The 22,937-nt window shown below is 48.4% G+C and overlaps 2 protein-coding genes across 4 annotated transcripts in view; one reads left to right on the forward strand and one right to left on the reverse strand.

Moving 5' to 3' along the window:
• The window catches only part of Ddx11 (DEAD/H-box helicase 11), a 28,038-nt gene extending 25,104 nt beyond the window's left edge, over positions 1-2,934 (forward strand). For 2 of the 3 annotated variants that reach the window (XM_076853947.1, XM_076853949.1), the window contains 7 exons: positions 320-469; positions 745-813; positions 914-1,014; positions 1,326-1,410; positions 1,672-1,750; positions 1,923-2,077; positions 2,158-2,934. In XM_076853947.1, the coding sequence (XP_076710062.1) occupies positions 320-469; positions 745-813; positions 914-1,014; positions 1,326-1,410; positions 1,672-1,750; positions 1,923-2,077; positions 2,158-2,187 (669 nt within the window). In that variant the 3' untranslated portion in view covers positions 2,188-2,934. Of the gene's footprint in view, positions 1-319; positions 470-744; positions 814-913; positions 1,015-1,325; positions 1,411-1,529; positions 1,597-1,671; positions 1,751-1,922; positions 2,078-2,157 lie in introns of those variants that run through there. The other variant, XM_076853948.1, reaches the window with a different exon arrangement.
• A 13-nt stretch (positions 2,935-2,947) lies between these two features.
• Positions 2,948-22,666, reverse strand: Washc1 (WASH complex subunit 1). Its single transcript, XM_076853950.1, has 11 exons — positions 22,631-22,666; positions 16,760-16,913; positions 6,615-6,726; positions 6,305-6,451; positions 6,015-6,151; positions 5,644-5,779; positions 5,236-5,437; positions 4,974-5,147; positions 4,200-4,358; positions 3,483-3,551; positions 2,948-3,336 (listed from the first exon to the last, which is right to left on the reverse strand). Exons 2-11 carry the CDS (start codon positions 16,906-16,908, stop codon positions 3,197-3,199), a joined length of 1,425 nt encoding a protein of 474 aa, XP_076710065.1. The 5' UTR covers positions 16,909-16,913; positions 22,631-22,666; the 3' UTR covers positions 2,948-3,196.
• Positions 22,667-22,937: the final 271 nt, after the last annotated feature.

Here is a 22,937-nt window from a genome sequence, read left to right on the forward strand (position 1 = left end):
CCAGTGGCATGCCTGGGGTGTTCAGTGCCTGGCTTATCATGAATGGTGTCCTTTGGGACATTGGGAGTTGGTGAACCAATATTATATTTTATCACTGGGATGCTGACATTGGGACATGTGCCATAAAGGTGGGCAGTCACCAGAAGGAGTTGGGCACTTTTGGTAGGAAGGTGGCTGGCACATTCCAGTCAGGAAGCCAGTTGGCCATCATCCTCCATGGCCTAGTCACACAATGGTTCTCTATCCTTGGTTTTGGGGTAATGCAAGCAACTCTTACATGGGTATTACTGCCATGAGGCTCCTTATCTGTCTTCCATAGATGGACGAGACAGGCCGAATTCTCTGTAACCTGTGCAATGTGGTCCCTGGAGGGGTAGTCTGTTTTTTCCCCTCCTATGAGTACCAGCGCCAGGTCCATGCTCACTGGGACAAGAGTGGTCTGCTGGCCCGCCTGGCTGTCAGGAAAAAGGTGAGTGGCCCTTCAGCTGGACCCCTCCCCCTTTTGAGGACAGTGCTGCCCAGAGCTCCTCCTGGAATTCTCTTGCTGTCAAATTGGGATGGTTCAGCTTCTCCTAGTTCTCACCCCCACCTCTTCTGGCCCCTGACTACAGGCCCAGAGGGTTCCCCAAAGCTTGACTCAGTGAGGTCCTCCTGTTTCTAGGTCACAAAACCCAGGGTCTCAAGCAGACCTGAGACCCAGCATTCCAAAGCCTTTTTCTGGGAGACATTCTTTCCCTTCTTCAGATATTCCAGGAACCCAAGAGAGCAAGCCAAGTGGAGCAGGTGCTGATGGCATATTCTAAGTGCATCATGGTGAGAAGTGGGTCCAGAGACCAAGTAAGCCTGGCAGCTGGGTGTAGTTGGGAGGCATCCAGCTTTGGCTCAGCAGCTCTGGGCTGGGTTTCTCCTGTAGAGCTGTGGCCAGGTGGGAAGCACAGTGACAGGTGCCCTGCTTCTCTCTGTGGTCGGAGGAAAGATGAGTGAAGGGATCAACTTCTCTGATGACCTGGGCCGGTAAGTAGTGATCCTCTTCTCTGCTGGAACTGAGATAATGGCCCCTGCCTGTGGTCTGATGCCATCTGGGTCTGCACCCAGGCTGACTATTCAGTGTCCACTGTGGGGCAAGGGCATGTTAGAATTATAGCATCCCTGATTTGGCCCCCTTGGAGCAAGGGGAATATGAGGCAGACCATAACTTTATTAGGATCCATTCATTGGCCTGGGCTAGAGCTTTCCAGATAGTAAGTGTTGGGTGGGGTAATGCAAGCTACGAAAGACAGCAGTTGATGAGATGTGAGGGAGGTCTTGACGCGTGTCTCCACCAGGTGTGTGGTGATGGTGGGCATGCCCTACCCCAACATCAGGTCTCCAGAGCTGCAAGAGAAGATGGCCTACTTGGATCAGACCCTTGTGAGTATTTCCAATGTTTCAGAGGATGAGAGGGTTGGAGAAGAGCTGTGTCACCCCTAGGGCTATGGTAGCAAGGCCCTAGGGTGCAACTTTCCACTATGCTGATGTTTCCTCCAAAGGTTTGGGATGATTCTGCCCACCCTCTTGGTTTTCTCCATGACATCACCTGTTAGGCCAGCTGCTGGTTTAGGCTCATAGAGCCTCTTGGCCTTGCTCCAAGAAGAGGTGAGAAGTGACCCAGATTGTCTCTATCCTTTCTAGCCTAGGGCCCCAGGTCAGGCCCTCCCAGGGAAGGCTTTGGTGGAGAATCTGTGTATGAAGGCTGTCAACCAATCCATAGGTAAGCCTGGGATTATTCCTGGCCATCAAGGCAGTTAGGAACGAAGGATGGATATGACAGGAAGGAGGGATTTTACCTGCCCTTTCTTGCCTGAGGGCTGTGAAAGGGAGGACGACACATGGCTGTCGAGGAGGTTGTTTTACTCAAAGCCATAACCTTTGTGCCTACCCAGGTAGAGCCATCAGGCATCAGAGGGACTTCGCCAGCATAGTGCTTCTGGACCAGCGGTACGCTCGCCCCTCTACCCTGGCAAAACTGCCAGCCTGGATTCGAGATCGGGTAGAGGTCAAAGCCACTTTTGGCCCTGCCTTTGCTGCTATGCGGAAGGTCAGGCCTGCCTTTTCCTTCCCCTGGGAGCCTCTCCTCCCTGAGATATAGTTTCTTACTGCTTTTTCCTGTCTCCACAGTTTCATCGGGAGAAGTCAGGCTCTTCCTGACTGCACCACTGCCTGTCACCATCCCCCACCCCTCCCCCCATTTGGCCTTAGTGTTAGGCCGAAGGTGGAACCCATGTGTAGAATTGTGTTCAAACCAGCCCACCAGGGCTGTCAGGATCCAAGCTTACATAGAAAAGCCAGAAGCAGGTTCTTCATCCTCAAGAAATAGTAGGTCCATCCTAGCCATGCTTAGGCACAGCCCAGGGTCAGCTTCCTGCCCAGCCTTTGTAGGAGGCTATGTGGGCAGCCACCACCTTCTCAGAGGTGAGGCCCATCCTGCCTTTGTGCTTTCACCCTCTGGGCTAACGATTCCATTTCCAGCCCCTTTCCCCACAGCCTCACTTCCCAGCTGCAGCCCTGTTCCCTCAGTCTCTGCAAGGGTTTTATCTCCCTGGCTTGGCTCCAGTTCCTCCTTTAAGTCAGTGGCACCTCCCTCCCTCTCAGCCACTCGAGCAAACTCCAAGACACCTTCTACTCTGACATCAGTGATCATGCCAAGGGCCATTAGGCTCTCAGCATGACTATTTTTAGAGACACTGTCACTTTTTTTTTTCCTATGGAAAATCTCCCTCCCTCTACAATAGCTGCCCCTGCTCCCACACCCGCTACCTGGAGAAAGGGGCTTCAGTATTGTTAAAGTCCTGCCCCATTACCTGGAGACCACCAGGGTGGGGGACAGGCTCCAAGGACAGAGCTATGCCCTGCACAACTATGATTCCTTAATTAAAATTGCACTGCTGGCTTGAACTCCATTCTTGTATTACCCTTCTTTATTGATTCATGTTGCTATTTTCTCAAAGATCTTTAGAAGAGCACCCTGGTAAAGGGTGGGTAAGGCAGTCACATGAGCAGGGCACAAGTGGGTGGCATACACATACAACCTGTGCAGGGGGTCTAGGTGCAGATCTGGGACTGTCTACTATCCCGGCTGAGAGGGTGGTAGGCCCAGGAGCTGCTCCTGGATGTTTCCAAGAAGGCAACAGTCAGGGTTTAGGGAGGGAGGAGCCACCTAAGACTCCCAGTCATCCTCATCTTCCTCTCCTGTTGGCTGCTGTGGGGGTGGCAGAGGGGGGATGGAGTCTGACATTCGCGCAAAGGCTCCTCCTGGTCCCTCACTGGCTCCAGTCCCAGGTCCCTTCCCGGAGATACCTGGGAAGGAAAAGACTAGTTAGGGAGGTTGGTCAGGGCACTAGTTTACCCAGCCCTTGGGAGATTTAAGAATAGGAAGACACACACAGGATTATATATAATACAAAATGTCTCAAGGCCGAAAGGCAGGGCACCCTGCCTCCTACCTTTACGCCTCAGGACCAGCTTGTTGAAGAGATCCGACATCAGGTCTCCACCCTGGCTCGTGGCTCTCACTGCAATGGGGAAGCCATGATGAGGGAGTGCAAATGGGCCAAATAGGACATCTCTAGGTGCAGCCTCCCACTCTTGGCTTGCTCACCCCACCTCTACAACACTCCCCAGCCTGCTCCCCAGCCACAGGTTCACCACAGACTCTTGGAGCTTTGGTCTCTGTGGATCCTGCAGTGGCATTAACAAAGTAGTTAACATTTTAGTTCTCACAATGAGGACAAGGCCCAGAGTGGTTAGGCAATTTGCCTGTGGTTACCAGGCAGGTCAGAAGCAGACTGGGTCACAAACCCAGGGCCCTGCTGCTTTATGCCAAGGTAATGCATGATGCCAGGTTGGGATTCACAGCAGACAAGCCTGAAACGTAAAGTAGGACTGAGCTAACCCCCCAGGTCTTCAGTCTTTTGGGTCCCTGACCATTTCCTTAAATGACTCTGGGCCAAGATTCTCCTTTGTGGTTGAGTTGGGTGAGCTTAGAGGGGAAGGCTCTACTAAGGAATGCCTGGCCCACGTGAGGATATCCACTGGGGTTTCCAGTGAATACCTGGAGGAAAAGCTTAGGGTGGTGTGGCTGGGCAGAACACTGTGGGAGATGGAGGGGCAGGTGACCTTTTGTTTGGAGTCTTCCTGCAGTGGGCCAAGGGTCCCCTCACCTTGTTCCTGCTCCTTCTGTTTTTTCTTCTCCAGCTTGCGCTCTTTAACACTGCGCAGCTTGGCCTTGCCGATGCCCCCAGCTTGGCGGATGGACTCCAGCAGAGTGGCCCGGCCACTGGAGGGGTCAACCACTTCCTTGGGAGCTCCCTGGACTGGAACTGGGAGGTGGGATGGGCATAAGAAGGAAAGGCTGCTCAGGCAGGGCTGGGAGGAACAGCCTCCAGAGCCTGACTATGGGGGAGGACACCTCTCCCGAGGAAGCCAGATGGTGAAGCAGGGGCTTCTGGGACTGTGCAGGGCCTGAACTGTAGCCAACAGGCTGCAGTTTTGTGTCCAGGTATCCCTGGTCCCTCTCCACCATCCCACTTAGCTGCCACCCTGCAAAAGTGGGCCCTATGAATCACTGATGTGCTGATAAGTGTCCCATCTTGACACATGGAAAAAAAGGATTTTTGTTCCCCTTCTGGAGGCTGGAAATAGACTGGGAGATACAATATTAAAATAAATTCTGTGTTCTCAATTTTTTTAATAGACTTCTTCATTGGCTTAACTGGGAGTGGGAGACACAGAACCCTATTTTCTAGGTTCCCTCTGAAGATTCCAAAGCTCGACAATTTGAAAACCACTATTTTATGAACCTAGTGGAAAAAAATATTTGAAATGAGAACTATTCTGCAAATCTAGGAATAAGACTACTTGATCCTTTCAGGGATCTGGAAACTGGACAGTTGAAGGTGCCTCCAAGGACTGAGTCCACCCGGCACCACCCCTACCTGAAGGAGGTGCGCTGCTGCTGTTATCGTCCTCCCTGGCACCTTGGCTGGTGGAGGCCACAGTCTGGGGTGAAGGTGGGGGTGGAGGGGCGCTTGCAAGCACCATAGGAACTGGGGGTGGCGGTGGGGGCGGTGGTGGTGGTGGGGGTGCTGTCAGCACCCCATCTTCTAGGTCTAGAATGAAAGTGTGTGAATGCCTAGGATGAAAGAGTCCAAACAGGGGAGCTCTCTGGGCCAGTTCCCACACTAGCTCCCAGCTCACCCGCCTTGAAAGGCTCTGCAACCTCTGTAGGAAAGGTGGGCAGTTCTGGAATGGCACCAGGGGCAGAGGGAGCAATGCCTGGCCCCAAGTCAGCACTGTACATAAGGTCATCAGCAATGCCAGGCAGGTCAGGCAGGTAGGATGGCACATCAATCTCGGGTACTTGGCCCAGGTCTGGCACGTAGAAGTAATTCTCTGGAACCTGTGGGATTGGGTGGAGGTTCATGAGGGTCAACAGTCACCTGGGAACACAGGGCCTGCTGTGAGACCTGGAGGCAGAGCCAGTGTGACCCAGTGCAGACCCACACAGCTGAGTAGGTAGGCAAAGGGCATAGTAGAGCCCTTGTCTAGAGAAGCACCCTCGCAGGGCTGACAGACCCCACCCATCCACACTGCCTCCATCTCTACCTGCTGCTCCAGCTGCTCTCTCTTGCTGATGGACAGAGGGGCATCAAATAGCTTCTCCTCCGTCTCTGCCCCAAGCATCACATGGGTCTTTGTTACAGCACCAGCAAGGGGGTCCAGGAAGACATACTTCTTGTACCTACAGGGTGGGGTGGGTGGCATCAGGCAGGCCTGGGTTCCTGACCACCTCTCCCAAGGCATCATAGGATGCAGTCTGTTGTGGGTTCTCAGGCCTTATAAACCAAACTGAACCAAACCAGAAAAAAACAAGCTGTCAGCTCTGGACTATTGTACCAGAGCCATGTCCCTGGAACCCCTGCTAAGCCCAGCCTCCCTCCCACCCACATCTCTGCAGCCCCGCCCTCTGGCCATACAAGTTCTCAGTAGTGTTGAAGAGCAGCAAGGAGCTGACAGAGCTGATGTTGCTTGGAAGACCCCCAAGACCTTCCTCAGCTTCATCCTCGGGCTCTGGCTTGGTGTTCACACAGACAGGAAAGTATTTCAGCTTTTCCTGGGGTGAGTGACAGGGATGGATAGTGGGTTTTAGCACCAAGCTATACTGACCCCCACCCCCATCCCAGTCAGAATCTTCTCGGGAGACAGATTCCTCAGCTTCCCCATCAGCATTCATGGCATTAGGGTGTGAATAGTGTGGCCACCAGACCTGCAGGGCCCGCTCATCCAAGGGGCGGTGCTTGCTCTGGATCCTGTGGCGAGGCCGTCTCTGCAGATCAGGGTCCTGTGCCCCAGTAAAGATGGAGCCGTATTCCTGCAGACGCTCTGGGGCTGGGTACTTGGCACTGGAGAATACCTGTGGGAACCAGGATATGGCTAAGAGACCTGAGAAGCTCCAGAGAGCCTAGGGTTGGTTAGTGGGAGGCATGGAGAGATGACCCTGGGCAGGAGGACAGCAGGGGCATGGAAAGATGAAAGGACTGCACACCAGCTACAGACCACAGGGCCCCACAGGCTACCTTGATGGCCTTCTTGCTGCCCTTGATCTTCTCGATCTTAGCCTGGGCCAAGGAGACCCTCTCCCCAATGGCCTGCAGCTGGCTCCGGCTCAACTCTACCCGCTGGGAGATCCTGCCACAGAAAAGATGAGAGAGCTGGGGTTACTCCCAGCCCTGCACCTCCTGCTGTCAATAGCAGACTTTGCATGAATTCTTCAAACAGTGTCACCTGACCATCAGAGTTGATGTTGCCCTATCCAGATGGTCTCTACCAGGAGACCAACCTGAGGGGTCTACACATTAATGGCACTGAGTTCTTTGGAGCCCTGGGTAGGGAAGAGTAGCCACCTGGCCCCAGATGGCACCTGCACATGCCATATGAAGGGACACAGTCCCTGCCTCCAGGAGTTTACAGTCTCAAGCAGGGTATATGGAAATACCATTGTGATTACCTACACATATGTATAGTTACTTACAGTTGGCAGAGCATTTGTACCTATCCCTCGTGGGCACATGATGTCAGACTACTGGCCTCTGCCAAGGAGGAAACTAGAGTTGGGTGAGACTAAGTGAAGGGTAAGCCCGGTCCTATGGGCCATCATCTACATTCAAACTCTAGGCCTGTTGAAGGACTGCCTCTACAAATGAACAATGACTCACAGAGTAAATCCTAAATCCTGATCACAGCTTACAAGTCTCCAGGTGGCCAGGCTGCTCACCTTTTCCACCCTCCCCCAGATGTGTTGTGGACTTCATGCACCAGCCACCCTGCTATTCCCTGATATGCCAAACACATTCTCCTATCATGGCCTTTGCATCAGAATGTCATTTCTACAGACATGTACATGGCTAGCTCCTTTACTTCAGAGTCCCCTCCTTGCCCAAAGAATCTTTGTAGCGCACCTGTACTTTCTGCCCCCAGCCTGCTATGCTTCTCCCCACAGCACTTCTGGGCACCATGCATCGCTTGCTTGTGTGTGCTCTAGATAGAGATCAGGCCTTTGTTTGTTCCTTGCTCTGCCTAAAACAGTGTCTGGCATTTGGAGGCACCACTGTATGGTTCTCACATGATGGAGGCTTCTTCTAACTCACACTTAATGTGTGTGAGCCTCCTTTGTGTGTTTCCATACTGTTGGGCCATAGCAACTCTTTGTGCTCTTTGAAGTTATATCTGATTCATGTGCCACAATATCCTCCCAGTCACTTCTCCAGCTCCCCTATCGCCAATAAAACTAGCCCCTGCCCACATTCCACGTTCACAGAGGTCCTCTGAGCAACTGCCTCATGACAGCAAGCAAATGTCTGAGGCATAGGGAATAAGGAAGCTGAGGCCAAGTTTAGTTCATGGAAAAGGTAGGAAGAGGAAATGGGGTGGCAGAGGGATTTCCATAAAAGATGGAATAGTCAGGAATCTGGCAAAAACCTCCTCAACCACCCCACCAGCTCTAGAAGGTCTTAGCACCCCAAAATCCATGGTCTCCATGTCCTGGTGAGTCAGTCCCAACCGCACCTGGCTTGCACGTGCAGGACTTGGTGAGGTGATAGAGGCGGGGGAACTGAGGCATGCACAGGTCCCAAAGCTGCTTCTTCCCCTTAACAGGTCTGTGGATGGTGGCAGAAGAGAAAGAGAAAGGGAGGAAGCTGTCTCCTCCCAGCAGAATCACCTGACCCAGTGGGTCCATCTTCTGCAGGGAGAGGTCTTCACCTACTGTAATGAGTGCTCAAACACGAGATGCTTCACTTCTCTCCAGTCCCCCGTGCAGCCACATTCTGCTGAAACAGTCCTAGGGGTTAGCTAACAGCTCTACTCAGAGTTCATGGGACAGCAGGAAGGGCATGAGAATGTGAGATGGACAATAGTTACTCTGTTCTAATTCTGTCATCAAAGAGAGGAGGACTGATATCTCAAGGCTGTCAACATAAAGTTCCACAACAAGGCCTGGCAAATTTCTACAATGTGTTATTAAAGAGAGGGTCTGTAAGCACTTAGAGAAGGAAGAGGCAAGTCCTAGGGGCTAGTGTGTGTTAAAGAAAGAAAATCCATCACATTTCTTTCTTTGGCAAGGTTTTAGAGAGGGGAAAACTTTCAAAATGGTGCCATCTTGAATCATAAAGGATTTTGAGTTTCTAACCAAATCCAATGGACAAGATGAAGCTATGGGGGCTGGAGGAGAAGACATAGAAGAAAGATCACAACCAGATGAACAGCAGCACCCAAAAGGCACACAAAAAGAAGGGAATGACCTTGGCCTTTACACAGGTCTGTGGCAGGGCCCTATCCCATTCATTCAACACTTGATTAGAAAACTGGGCACATCATATAGAGGTAGGTCAAGAGGCACAGTGGTATTAGGACTCCATCTTGAAAGGCCAGAGGATGGACTACAATCAACAAGATCCCACTTACAAAAAATAAATGTGAAGCCCAGCATTTAGGTCTAAAAAATCAAGTACACAAATACAGAAGGCAGAGGGAACATGGTTAAGCAGCAGTTCAGGGAAGAAAGACCTGGAGGTTTTAGTTCACTAAAAGCTCAGTAGGAGCTAAAAGCACATTAAGCAGCTTAGAAAGTGAGTGAGATCTCAGTGATCCCTCTCTTGCCCTCCCCTGTCCTTTCAATAAGCAGGGAACGTACACCCTTCTCATACACCCTTCTCAGAGGCACAGGAGAAAGCAGAGCCCTGGATTAAGGAGAGCTGCTTCATGCCAGCACCAGTTTCAGCCACCAATGTATCCCCTTCAAATTGGGCTCTGAACTCCCTTCTAGACTATAAAGCCTGTCTTCTTCATTGTCTCTAGCATCTGGGGCAGAGTCTGACATGTTACAAGTGGTAAAGAGAATGTGACAAACGACCAATCGTACAAAGGAGGCTGATGAGTGAGAAATTCATGTCGTAGGAAGACAACTGAAGGATGTTCTGGCTGAAGATGAGACGACTTCGAGAAGATGATAATTCCCTTCAAATATCAAATATATCAAAAGGGCTGTTAGGTGGAAAAGTGATCAGACCTAGACAGCTACATTAGGACCAGTGAGTGGGGTTACAAGGAAGCACATTTTGGTTCTACGTAGAATTTTCTAGTGAAGAGCTGCATGGCTTTGCAAGACCATCAGATTCCAGATGGATGACTGCCTGTCAGAGATGCACCAAGCAAGAGTCCTACCTCAGGGTGGGGGATGGAAGACATGGTATCTGGGGTTCTTTTCTCATCTAAGAACCTATAGGTCTAAGTGAAGCCTCCAGATAGTCTCATTTCTTAAGATCATACACCATGACGCTGAGGGAGCGTACAGACCTAGGCTGACAAAGAGTTTACCGTTCATGTGCCCCCTCAGTTGACTGGCAGGGATGGTCTGGAAGGATGTGTTAGGAAGGGCTGTTAGGCCACAATGGGGCTGGGATGTTGATTAACAGTGCCCTCCCAAGGGGCCAAAGGTGGAACAGTGGCGTGAGGGCAATGTTTGTGCCATTCCTGGTCTAGACCCTCTTGGCTTGGTAGTCTACTTAAGGCAGGTTAGTTTCCAGGCTCATTGCTGAAGCTGCAGCACATGTGCCTAGGCACTGGCAGAGAAGGCTGCCTCTGCCAGGGGTGAGAATGGAACTAGCTCATTCAATATGTCCCAGCACTTGGGCCTCACAAATAGTCCACCCTCCTCCACCAGCACTGGAGGGTGGCATCTCCAAACATCCCCCTCTTTTCTTTCCCTCCACACCCCTCACTGTTCAACAAACAATTTGAGGGTGTTCTGTTTGAAAAACACACTGCTGGGGACTGTGGGGAGAGATGAATCAGACAACATATATCTGGCCTCAAGGTGATTCAGGTCTATCAGGGAGGAAAAAAAAGGGACATCAATAACTACATAACCACAATGTCCCATGGACTGGGACTGCACATCTGTTTAGAAGCAGAGTGACCTTGGGCAAGTCACTTCTTGGTTATGTGCCTTGGCTTCTTTTTTTTTTTTTTTTTTTTTTAGAGAGAGAGAGAGAGAGAGAGAGAGAGAGAGAATTTTAATATTTATTTATTTTTTTAGTTTTCGGCAGACAACATCTTTATTTGTATATAGTGCTGAGATCGAACCCAGGCCACATGCATGCCAGGCGAGCTCACTACTGCTTGAGCCACATCCCCAGCCCATGCCTTGGCTTCTTTAGCCAAAAAATTTGAATTGTAACTTGTATATCATGGAATGACTGTGGCTCCTGGACAGCGCTCCTGTGGCAGCTGACAGGCCTCGAGTACTTGGATCACACAGGCTAGGAGAAGAAACTCTATAGGCAATCACAGGAAAGTGCACACTCCCTGTGTGCATGGTGGACGGAAGTGGGACTAGGGAAGTTTCTTGGAAGTATCTGGAGCAGAAATGAAGAAGGAAACTCTGGGCAAAGGAAACAGTCTCTTTGCAAGAGAACACCACACAGGATAGGTGTCAGGGCATGCAATTCCTCTGGTGAAGCATGAAGCTCTAAAAGCACCCAGGGACTGCTCTCCCCTCCCTTGTGAGAGTGGGAGGGCAGGACAGTACGTGGACTTCCTGTCCCCACCTCCAAAGACGACCCCCATTCCCTATGGGAATATTTCCTATGAAGCCAGGAAGGCCCCCACCAATGCTATAGCCTGTCACACTCTGGGTGGCAGGCCCTAGAGGCTGCCATGAAAGAGCACCCACTGCCACTGGAATAGCTGCCCCTCCCCTGCCTCTTCCCAGCCTTGGGGAAGCAGCGCTGAGCTTGGGCTCCCACCACAGTCTTCTCCACAGTCTGGGATAATTAAGAATGATCTGCTAATTATTCAGGCAGCTGACTGAATGCTTTGTAACCCTGGGGGCCACCAGGTGCCAAGAAGAAGGGGGAGCACAGACAAGGGGAAAGGATGGGAAGGTGAAAAGGAGAGAGAGAAAGAAAAGGCGAGAAGGAAGAAAGGAAGAAAGGATGGAGGGGAAGTTTGGTGGAGAAAATGAACCCTTTCCCAGGAGGAAGGAGCTACATAGTGCTGCTGCTTCTGCACTGGGGCAGGCGGGAATGGCAGAGGACAGCATCCCTACGTCCACACACAGAATGTGTCCAGCTCTTACTCCCCCCATCCAACACCTCCTGCCACGTCATCTAAATTATGTGAAGCAGGTGACATCTCTGGACAGATATTTTGGGGTTTGGCTTTTCCAAGTGAAGATGGGCAGAGAGAGGGGAGGGGGATCTGCAGGGCATGGCTGGAGAGAGCCTGAGAAGTGCTTGTCATTCCCGCATGGCTCCCCACTGCGGCAGAGCAGAAGGAAGGAGGCCAGCTTGGAATGCTAATTTGCCATGAACTCACCTACTTGAACAACCTACCCAGGTTCTGCTGAGGCCAGAAGCTGTGCCTGGGCCTGAGATGGGGACAGTGGAGTGGTAAGAGTCTCTTCTATACTCACTATCTCTTCTTGGCAAGAGGTTTCCGAGCTTGGGAAATAGGAATAGCTTTCTATTCTAGGGAGCATGTTTAAGGGGTGAGTTTTATGCTGGGGTTCACAATTCCACTTCCCCAGCCTGTGAACTGCTGCAGGATAGAGGCAGGTGGATAAGGACAGGGGTCCACACTCCCCATCCCCACCCCAAAATCAACACTGACTCCTTCCTTTCCTGCATTCTCTGTTCCCAGCCTGTCATCAAATCTGTCACTGCTTCCTTTAAAATGTCTCTTCTCCAGTTTTCACTGCACCTTAGCTGGACCACAACTTCATCCCGGTCATGCCCTGACCTCAAGAAGTTTCCAGGGTGGTCCTGGAATCCACCCTGACCCACTTGTCCACAGATGCCCGAAGAGCCGTCCCAAAGCTCTTCTGTCCCATCAATTCCCGCACAAGGACCTTGCAGGGCTCCCTGGGACTCCTGAATCATGCACAAAGTCTGCCCCGGCTGTGAGAACCCCCACAGGCTGGCCCTACCTTCCTGATCCCAACTTTCCACTCACAGCCCTACTCACTCCCATTCCTGCCAGAAAGTGTTCTCGCAGCACACAGAGGACGTACAGAAACATGAGGCAAAGCTCCCAAAGATGCATGATCCAGAGGGAACGCAAGCCCTACAAACACACAAAAAAGAGAATTTTTACACCTTGTTCTGCACTGAAGGAGCTGAATGTGTGGGGCAGGCAGCAATGTATGCACTCTCAGCACAAAAGCTGAACTCCTCTAGAGCCCATGACACACTATGTTCCAGGCCACATTCAAGCTTTTAATAAGCCTGTGGTTCCCATTTCTAGACTCTACCAGATGACCTGCATACCCACCTTTCTAACCATAACCCTCCTTATGACTCTTCCTGGCATCTACTGGGGCTTCCCCTGGCCATGTGGAGTGGCCCTGTACTTTTCCTTTCTACATCTATTTCCTCCTTATGCAAGTAACAGCCCCATTTTCTTTAGGGAATCTCACTACCAAAAGCTCAGTCCTTGTGCCTCACAGGCAATGCATGTGACTTAGGTCTGAATCAATCAGTGTGTTATCACCCCAGCAATGATTCTGGGAAACTCTAAGAGTCATGCCAGGCCACACAGGCAAGAGTGACATCTGGAGGAAGTGCTGGCACAATGGGGAATATTCTTTTCTGAGAGTAGGAGCTCTGGCCCGACCAGTTATCCCCTTGCCACCACTGAAGAAAGACCTGTCTGGGAATGGAGCCAACCCAAAAGAAGCAAGCTGAAGAGAAATGAAAGCAAAGCCAGGTCCTGATGTCACCGTTTAAGTTCTTCAACTCTGAAGCCTGCTCTACCGATTTGTTACTCTTTGTTTAGGCAGGTTTGTGGAGTTCTAATTGACAGATGTGCCACTGATTTTCTGTTTCCCTTTTCTAGACCCCTGGAACCCCACAGTCCATGCCAGGCACTTAAGAAACAACCAACCCTTTGCTTTCCTATTCTAGACTCTAAGCTCCTTGAGGACACCATGGCCTGTACATTTTAGTATGTGATGGGGGTTGATGAGGTGACCTGGAATCTGGCTGACAGGGAGCCTAGACGCAGGTCCAGGTCTCTGAGAAGCACCCTACCCTCCCACATAGAGGGCCTGCACCTATGCTCAACCAACTCCACACTCCCCTGCCCAGCTGGCCGTGCACAAGGTGCCAAATACCAGGATATAGGAGGAAGATATGCCCAAAACCCAACACTCCTCTTCCAGAATGTAGAGCTTGCAGTCACAGTCCTGGTGAGGAGACACAACAATATCTAGGAATTGGTTCTGGCATCCTTTCCAAGCACTGGGCATGGAAAGGCCATCATCTGGGGTTGATGGTTCTTAAAGGTCTATGTCCTGTTACTTATGTGTCCCTTGGGCACATTTAGCATAAAAATAAGCACAAAGAAGGCATCTAACATTTCCTATAACACTGACAGCAGGTTGATGAAAGGCATCATAGAAATGATATTAACAGATAAGAACTAATATTCGCTGCTTCTCCCTTCATGTGCTTTAATTCATTTAATCTCAACAATAAGCCTACAAAGAAGATACCATTATTAAAATAATAGACAAGAAAACTGAGGCTTGCAGGGGTTAGGTAACATGCTCAAGGTTACAGAGCAAGCAAATGAGGAAGTCCAATTTGAGCAGAGGCTTTCTGCTCCAGAGGTGATCCCCTTAACCATATCAATACCCTGCCCCTGTTACAGTCACATTCTGGACAGTCTTGGAGCAGGCAGATGAGTCAGTGGGCAGAAGAGCCAAGAGAATCTGGGATTTACACCAAGTCCAGCTGGAGACAATATTTCCTTCCCTACCGGGGAGGGCTTCCAGGAAGAGACTGACTTTGAATAGTTGCAGGCAGAGAATACTGCACAGGGAAGGAGCAGGGGTTCCAGTCTGGCATACAACCAGGAATGGGGTACAGGATGATTTGGACCATGAAGTAACTTAAGTCAGACAGAGTGAGAGAAAAGATCCTCCCATGTGAAGCATAGTGTGGGCACCCAGGCAGGAGGCCTGCCTCATCTCACATGACTTAAACCAAAGTCCAAACCTGTGTTCTGGATAAAACCTGGAGCCTCTGCAATGAGCAAACTTCATTGCTATAATCATTTATATTTTTTGATACTGGGGATTGAACCCAGGGACTCACACATGCTACACAAGTTCTCTACAACTGAGCTACATCCAAGCCCACCATTCAATCATGATAAATAAACAATGAATGAAAAATCAGTGTAGCCAGGGTCTGCACCAGATAAGCACTACAGATTCAGAAAGCTGCAGCTCTCTCAGCTCTGCTATGGTTTGAAAGTGCCCCCAAAAGGATATGTGTTGAAGGCTTATTCCCCAGCCTGTGATGTTATTGGAAAGTAATGGAAACTTTAAAGGTAAATCCTAGTGGAAGTTAGGGCCTAGGGCAAATTAGGGCCGTGTGTTGTGCCCTTAAGGAAATATTTGGTCCCAGACTCATTCCTGTCTCTCTCACTCTCTTTGCCTTTTGGCACCATAAGGTTAACAACTTTCTTCTGTCACACCTTCTGCCATGATGTACCACCTCACCATAGGCCCAAAGCAATGTGGGCAAGTGATCATGGACTGAAAACTTTGAAGCCTTAAACTTTTCTTCCTTTAAGTTGATTATCTCAGGTATTTTGTCACAGTAATGGAAAGGTAACTAACACAAGTTCAAAACCATCAATGATCTCAAAAGCCCTGCCCATCTCACCAACCCCTCTTGCTCTAGGTATATCAGCCTCCTTTCAGGTCCTTCCCACCTCAGGACTTCCACTTATACTCTTCTTTCTTTCTGGAATATACTGCTTCCTGACCTAATCTCCCACCCCTAGATTTTACCATAAATGTTATTTCCTCACACCTATCCTGATCCCTGTAGACCAAGTCAGGCTACCCATTACAAGCTGCATAGCAACTCATTTCCCTTCACACAAATAATAATAATCTCAGACTCTGGAGCCACCCAGCCCCTGAGTTTGAACTCTGGCTTTGTCACTTGGCCAAATCTCTTAGCCTTTCTGTGCCTCAGTTTCCTATAAAAGGAGATAACAGTACCTCAAGTATACCAAGGGCTAAATGAGTGCACTCAGTGCCTGACTAATGTAAACATTATAAAAAACATTACAACTGTAATTAACTGATTGTGCAATTGATTACAGTCATGCAGTAGATAATGGTGTTTCAGACAACAAAGGACCACAGATATAATGGTGTTCCCATAATGGAGTTAAGAAATTCCTGTCACCTAGTAATGTCATAGCCATCATAACAGTGCCATAGCACAACACACTATGCCCATGTTTGACTGAGGTGATGCTGGTGTAAAGAAACCTAGCATGCAGCAAGTCATGTCAAAGTACAGCATATACAAATGTGTGTAGTACATAATACTCAATAATGATGATCAACAACTGTTCCTAGATTATGTATGTACCATACAATCCTTTTCACTATTATTTCAGAATGTACTTCTTCTACCTATAAAAATTTACCATAAGGGCTGGGGATATAGCTCAGTTGGTAGAATGCTTGCCTTGCATGTACAAGACTCTGGGTGCAATCCCCAGCACCAGCAAAAAAAAACTTCCTGTAAACAGTGTACCAATTACACCAGTGGCAGCCTCATCTATCTCATGTTTACTGTGTGTCTTGATGATATGAATAGGCCACGTGGAGACTCTGACCTACTCCATTTAGATTTATGTAGTGCACAACAATGTTCACATGACCACGAGATCATCTAGCAACACATTCCTCAGAACACATCCAGCTGTCATTAAGGGAGGCATGATTGTATATAAGTGTCCCTCCCCCCATAGTACATACTTTAGTTGGACAGTGATACTAGCTTGCTTGTTGCTGACTCTACAGAGGAGCACAGTGCGCAGGAATAAGTAAACAGGGCCCCTGGGTGGGAGAATGTACAGAGCTACCAGTGGGACCTGAGGGATCTATAGGAAACACAGGGGCCACAGGGGACAGTAGGTGCTGGGCTCTCAGGCACTTAGGAGAAAAGCTTTCAAGCAGGGCTCCTGCTCTGAGCCTGTTCCACACAAGGAAGCTAGCAGTGTCCCCACCCAGGACCCAGAATCACTAAGCGGTCTGCTCCAAGAGTATGTATCCTTGACATTGGAGAAAAGACTGCTCAAGACAGGGGGCAGCCCTGCATGGGGCAAGGTGGAGAAGAGTGGAAGTACCTACCTGCTAAAGATGTCTCCAGAGACTTTCTGTAGGTATTGCAGGGCATCTGCCACCTGTTGAATGGCTTCCTCTCGCCGCAGGTCAGGTTGGATGAGAGGCACTGAGTACGTCTGACCTGCCAAGGAATGCTGGGTCCTCAAAGGAGTCATAGTGCCTGTGGGTGGGAACAAGACCATCAGGACCAGAGCCCGATGCTCACCCATACCTACCACCACAGGGCAAGGTGATGTTGAGGTTCCACCTGTGTAAGAGCAGGGAAGGGGAGGAGTGAAGAACATCTGGTGAAAGGCTAAGGCTCCACAGAGATGAAATTCTGCTGATGCCTTTTGAGTGAATGAGGGAGGGAAAAGCCAGTACCATGGACTGGGTAACTGGTAGGGACAACAGTTCAGAAAAGGTGTGACATTTCATGACTTCCTAAAGCACCCTTTACATACATTATCTCAGTTTGACTTCCCATTCTTGCATAAACACAAAGAAACCCTGGCTGAAGAGAAACAAAAAGCATGGAAGCAGATATGGAGGCGCAGGGGGTAGCGGGGACAGGGATCATTGGAACAGACTGCCAAATGACGCCCAACTTTGGGAAAGCAGGAAGAATGTGGACAATTGGGTTCTTCCCACTTTGGCCCCTGAGAAACTCTAGGCAGTAGCCAGTGACTCTAGGTATAAGAGTGCTTTACTCACCCAGGCCAGCATTAAGGGGACCAGAAGGAAGTTGGTGCATGTGGGGGGTGGAAAACAGGAAGGAAAAACACGCCTTCGAATTGCAAGGCGAGGGCAGAGTCTATTTATATTGGGTTTAATTAACTCCGCTCCCTGGTGCCACTAAAGCAGCAATCACACTGCAGACGGCACTGATTTGATTGGCAAGAGACACGCCAGGCAGAATATTAAGGCACCAGGCCCCTATAAATAGGCTTAATCACAGCCCCACTCTGGAAGACGGTGAGGAAGACATTAATCAGGCCTGGCATGGCGCCCTAGACCTGCTCTCTTAGGCACCATACTGGGGCCCTTGGTTGCAACAGAGGTGTGAGTGAGGCGGGTAAGTATGGCAGGAAGGGCTAGAAGGCTTCATTTGAACTTAAAATGCTGTTTGACCATGACTAATCTCTCTGAATCTCTGATTCTTTCTGTCTCCATTCTATAGACTGAGAACTGGTATGCTCTCTGAGAAGTCTTTGTCCCAATAGGACTCCTTGGCTCCGCCTGCTGGTTTCCAGAGCTCTTCCTTTTGCCCTACTGGCTCTCTCCTACCCTCTGTAGGTCAGTATTTTTCCTGATCTGAGATGATGATCATTTTGCTCTTCAACTTTTCTCCAGCAATGAGCTCCTTGGCGTTCACACTTCCAGAAAAGAAATTCTCAGCTTCTAGACCTGAACCTGTCTTGAATACTCATCAGGACCCAAGAGTTACTCCTCACTCCCCATTTCCCTTTCCTTTTATCAAGCAATCAAGTGGAGCCAGCTGATCCCCAACCACCTAAGGGACTCAATCCTCTGAAACCACCATACCTCTTTCAAGAACTCTCCTCCCCTCCCCTTCTTTATATTGATACTGATGCAAATCAGCTGGCCTTCCTAACTTACTTTCTATTCCTCAGTTCTCCCATCCATAAAATCAAGAGGGGGAAAGAAGATCCTTTTTGCGCACGTCTTGAGATGAATTCCTCGTTAGTTACCACATCTGGATGTGTGTGTGATTGCCCACGCACATGTGCGAGAGGGTAATACAGGCACAAATCTCCTAAGGAAGCATCACATCCGTTGGAGAATTAAGAGAGTGAATACAGCTGGTTAGCGGTTTACTCATTCTGTCTGCAAACATCTACTGATCAGCTATTAAGTGCAGGCCATGATCACAACAAAGATGAAAAAGGCACTAGACAGAGAGATAGCCTCTAAAACAACTAAACCCCCTACAATAAGCACTCTAATTCACCTATAAATACAGAGCTAAGAGTTAGAGGAGTCCAGAAAAGCCTGTTGACAAAATCTGTACCTCTCTACCAAGGCCCAGAGAAAGGGTTCAAAAACATTCTAGGTAAAAGAAACAGCTTAATCAATGGCATCTAGAGGAATATAAGTGGTTTTGCATGGTGAGAATATAACATTTTGGGGTAAGTTACAGGGAAAGAAATGATAAAAAGAGGCCAGTTTGTGAATAACAGTGAATACCATAGCTAGAAGTTAAATGGGTGCTGTTCAATATGGTAGGTACCAGCCACTGAACACATGAAATGCAGATAGTTCAAATTGAGGTGTATTGTAAGTATAAAATGCACACTGAAATTCAAAGACTTAGTAGGAAAAAAGAATGTAAAATCTCTCATTAATTTTTATATTGATTACATGCTGAAATGACCATGTTAGATAAACTGGGTTAAATAAAATATATTACTAATATCACCCATTTCTTTTTACTTTAAAAAAAATGAATATCCATATGTACAACAATGAAAGAAACTTGATCCCTAATTCTCACCTATACAAAAGTCAAACACAAGTGGATCAAAGACTTAGAAATTAGACCTAAGGTTTCTACTTTGCAACTGTTGAAAGAAAATTGGGGGGAGGGGGGGTTGGAGTTGTGGCTCAGCAGTAGAGAGCTCGCCTAATATGTGCAGGGCCCTGGGTTTGATCCTCAGCACCACATAAAAATAAATAAACAAAATAAAGGTGTTGTGTCCGATCACAACTTAAAAATAAATATTTTTTTAAAAAAGAAAAGAAAAAAGGTCAACACTTCAACATACAGGCATAGGCAATGACTTCCTCAATAGGGCTCAGGAAATAAAATCAGGAGTTCATAAATGGGATAGCATTACTTTAAAAAGCTTCTGCATGGCAAAGGAAAATAAAAGCATGAAGAAAGAGCCTAGAGCATGGGGGAAAATCTTTGCTGCTACTCTTCAGACAGAGAATTAGCAACCAGACTATATAAAGAACTGAAAAAAAAAAACTCCAGAAAAACAAAATAAAACCCCCAAACCCAATAAATGGACAAATGAACTAAACTGATACTGCTCAAAAAAAAAGAAATACAAATGGCCAACAAATATATGAAAAAATGTTCAACATCTTTAGCAATCAAGAAAATGTAAATCAAAACTACACTGAGATTTCATCTCACTGCAGTGAGAATGACACTCATTAAGAATACAAAAAATAAATGCTGACAAGGATACAGGAGAAAAGGAACATTTTATACACTATCAGTAGGACTGTAAATTACCACAGCCCACTATGGTAATCAGTATGGAGGTTCCTCAAAAGGCTAGGAATGGAACCACCATAAGTCCCAACTTTACCATTCCTTGGTCAGCATACTACAGCAAAAATACATGCATACACACGTTTACAGCAGCACAATTCACAACAGTCAAGTTATGGATCCAACTTAGGTATCCATCAACAGATGAACTGATAAATAAAATGTGGTACACAGAAACAATGGAGTATGACTCAGCCAATAAAGAAGAGCAAAATTATGGCATTCATAGGAAAATGGATGGAACTGGGGAACATAATGCTAAGTGAGATAAGCCAGACTCAGGGTTATGTTTTCTCTCATATGTGGAACTTGAGAGGAATAAGGAAAGAGAAGGGACTTCATGAAAATACAAGTGAGACTACTAGAGAAATAGGATTGGGGATAGGAGAAGGGAAGGGGAGGCAGGTAAGGGGGAATGAAACAGACTAATTTATGCTATGTGCATGTATGAACATATCAAAATGGATAATTGTTATGTATAATTAGAATGCACCAATAACAATTTTTTTTGAAAATTAAAAAATATATATATCACATGTGGCTAGCATCTTCCTTCCTTCCTCTGTGTCCTGTATAACTAAAGAAATGAGTCTCTGTTCCTCTTTTCAAGAAAGAGACAGCCTTGGATGAATTCTGGCCTAAGCACTAAAATTAATCATAAAATTTTCATTTTATTGTCTCTTCCTCCTATATCCTGTAGCTATTAAATGATTATCATGAAGATAATCTTTATTGACTCTTTCAGTAGACAGAATTTTCATATACAATATTTTTATTATTAACTAATAACACTATGAATAATTATTACTTTTAACTAATAATACCTATATACTTGAGAACATCCTATCAAAGAATTATTTAATTATTAGTATTGGTGAATATATCATTATCACCAATTTTAGATAAGGAAATGGGGTTGGACAAACTAAATAACATTTTTTCCAGCATCAAAATGCTAGCTTATGATGAAGTCCAGACCTGAACCTATGTTGTCAGATGCAGAACTTTTGTTACTTATCAGTACATTTTATTGTTTTATATAAAAACACAAATTTTAGAGTTCCAAGACTGTGTTGGTGCTAATTAAAACACCTTATCTTGCCCAGCATAATGGCACACACCTGTAATCCCAGCAACTAGAGAGGCTGAGGCAGGAGGATCCCCAATTCAAGGTCAGCCTCAGCAAAGTAAGCAAGACCCCTGAGCAACTTGGCAAGACCCTGTCTTAAAATAAAAAATAAAACAAATAAAAAGGACAGGAGGGTGGGGGAGGGGAAGGACAGGATGTAGCTCAGTGGTAAAGGGCCCCTGGGTTCAATTCCCAGTACCAAAACACATAAAAAAATTAAGACACCTTATTTTGATAGTTTGTCCTATGTAAACCTAAACTAGTTATGTTTTTGACATTAGGGAGGCTGAGCCACACTGTGACAAATACTTCCTAGTCACTTTGAATCATTTCAACCGTATAACTTCACAACACACTTTGGAGTTATGTGTTACTGTGGACTTACACATATGAGAAAACTCAAGCACAAAGAGGTTCGTTGGCAATTATGTTTTGAAAAGTCTGTGGTGATCATTTTAAAAAGATGATGGAAAACATGGGAAAATACAATAAATAGCTAGGAAATCAAGGGGAACTTATTTGAAAAATAAAAGGTGAAAAATTCACCACAAGTATTTTCTTGTATTGGGGAGTTTTATTGTTAGAAATCCTAACTCCTCCTCTGTTCCTTAATGGATGACTGCAATTGATGCTAAGCCTTTGATGTTTCCAACTTATTCATTTTTTATTGTTTAATACATTCCACAAACCCATAAACATTCTTTAAAAATGGTGTTTTTCTTGCATCTATATGCCATGTTCACCAAGATATTCTCCAGATGTTTTAAGTTGACAAATCAGAAATGTATACATTTGTCGCGTATCGCCTAATATTTCCACTGGACCGCACTACCTTAGTCTGGGAAAGACCGAGGTCTCTCCCCAAATCATGAACCCACACTCGACGCCTCTTTGATACTGTGGTTTATAATTTCGGAAGTGCACGGAACCCCTCCTGCAAACCATCCTCTCCCAGGATCCATCCCGCAGTTAAACAGCTCTGCACAAGGCGATCAGGAAACAGGCGCGGTCCGAGCAGGATCGGGACCAACTACAGGGCCGGCCCAGCGCCAGGAACTGTGTCACGGTTCCGAGCGGCTCGTCCCCAGCACCCCGGGGCCGGGCGGAGCATGAGGGTCCTGGGGCCGGCGGCCAGGAGGCAGCGGAGCCTGGGACCCACGGAGCCCCACCCGGCCCGGCCCGGTCCACTGCGGGCCTCGGCCTCCGGTGAGGGCAGGAAGCGACCGGGCTGGGCCAGGGGGCGCGGCGCGCGTCCCGAGGGTCCCGAAGTGCCCCGAGGGCGGCAGGAGCCCAGCGCGGGGCCTGCGGTCCTGCCGCCGCTCGCTCGCCCTCGCCCCAAGCAGGGCCACGGGCTCCTCCGGTGCCGGTGGCCCGGCCCTCCCGCAGCCCTCCTCCAAGCCTTCACGTCCCCTCCTCCGCCCCGCCGCCGGCGCCAGCCCGCGAGTCCACAGCCCGCGCCCCTCACCTGCGCGCCGCCGCCGCCACAGCCCGCCGCGCTCCTCTTCCGCTCGGCGCGAGCCGCGGGGTCCTAGCGCTGTCGTTCGCACGCACCAGCTCCGCCTTCCCGCCGCACTCCCGGGCTGGAGGTGGTGCGGCCCCAGCACGGAATCCACCGCCTGGGCTTGGAGCTTCCCAACGGCCGCTCGGCCGACATCTCGAGTTCAGAGTGCAGGGCAGGTCTCGCCTTGTGTGTGTCCTGGTGCAGGACACCCAGCGCAGGCCCAACCAACATGCCTGCTTTAATCAGTCTTGTAGCACACCCTGATTTTCCT

This window comes from Callospermophilus lateralis, chromosome 4, assembly GCF_048772815.1.
Source record: "Callospermophilus lateralis isolate mCalLat2 chromosome 4, mCalLat2.hap1, whole genome shotgun sequence".
Lineage (NCBI taxonomy): Eukaryota > Metazoa > Chordata > Mammalia > Rodentia > Sciuridae > Callospermophilus > Callospermophilus lateralis.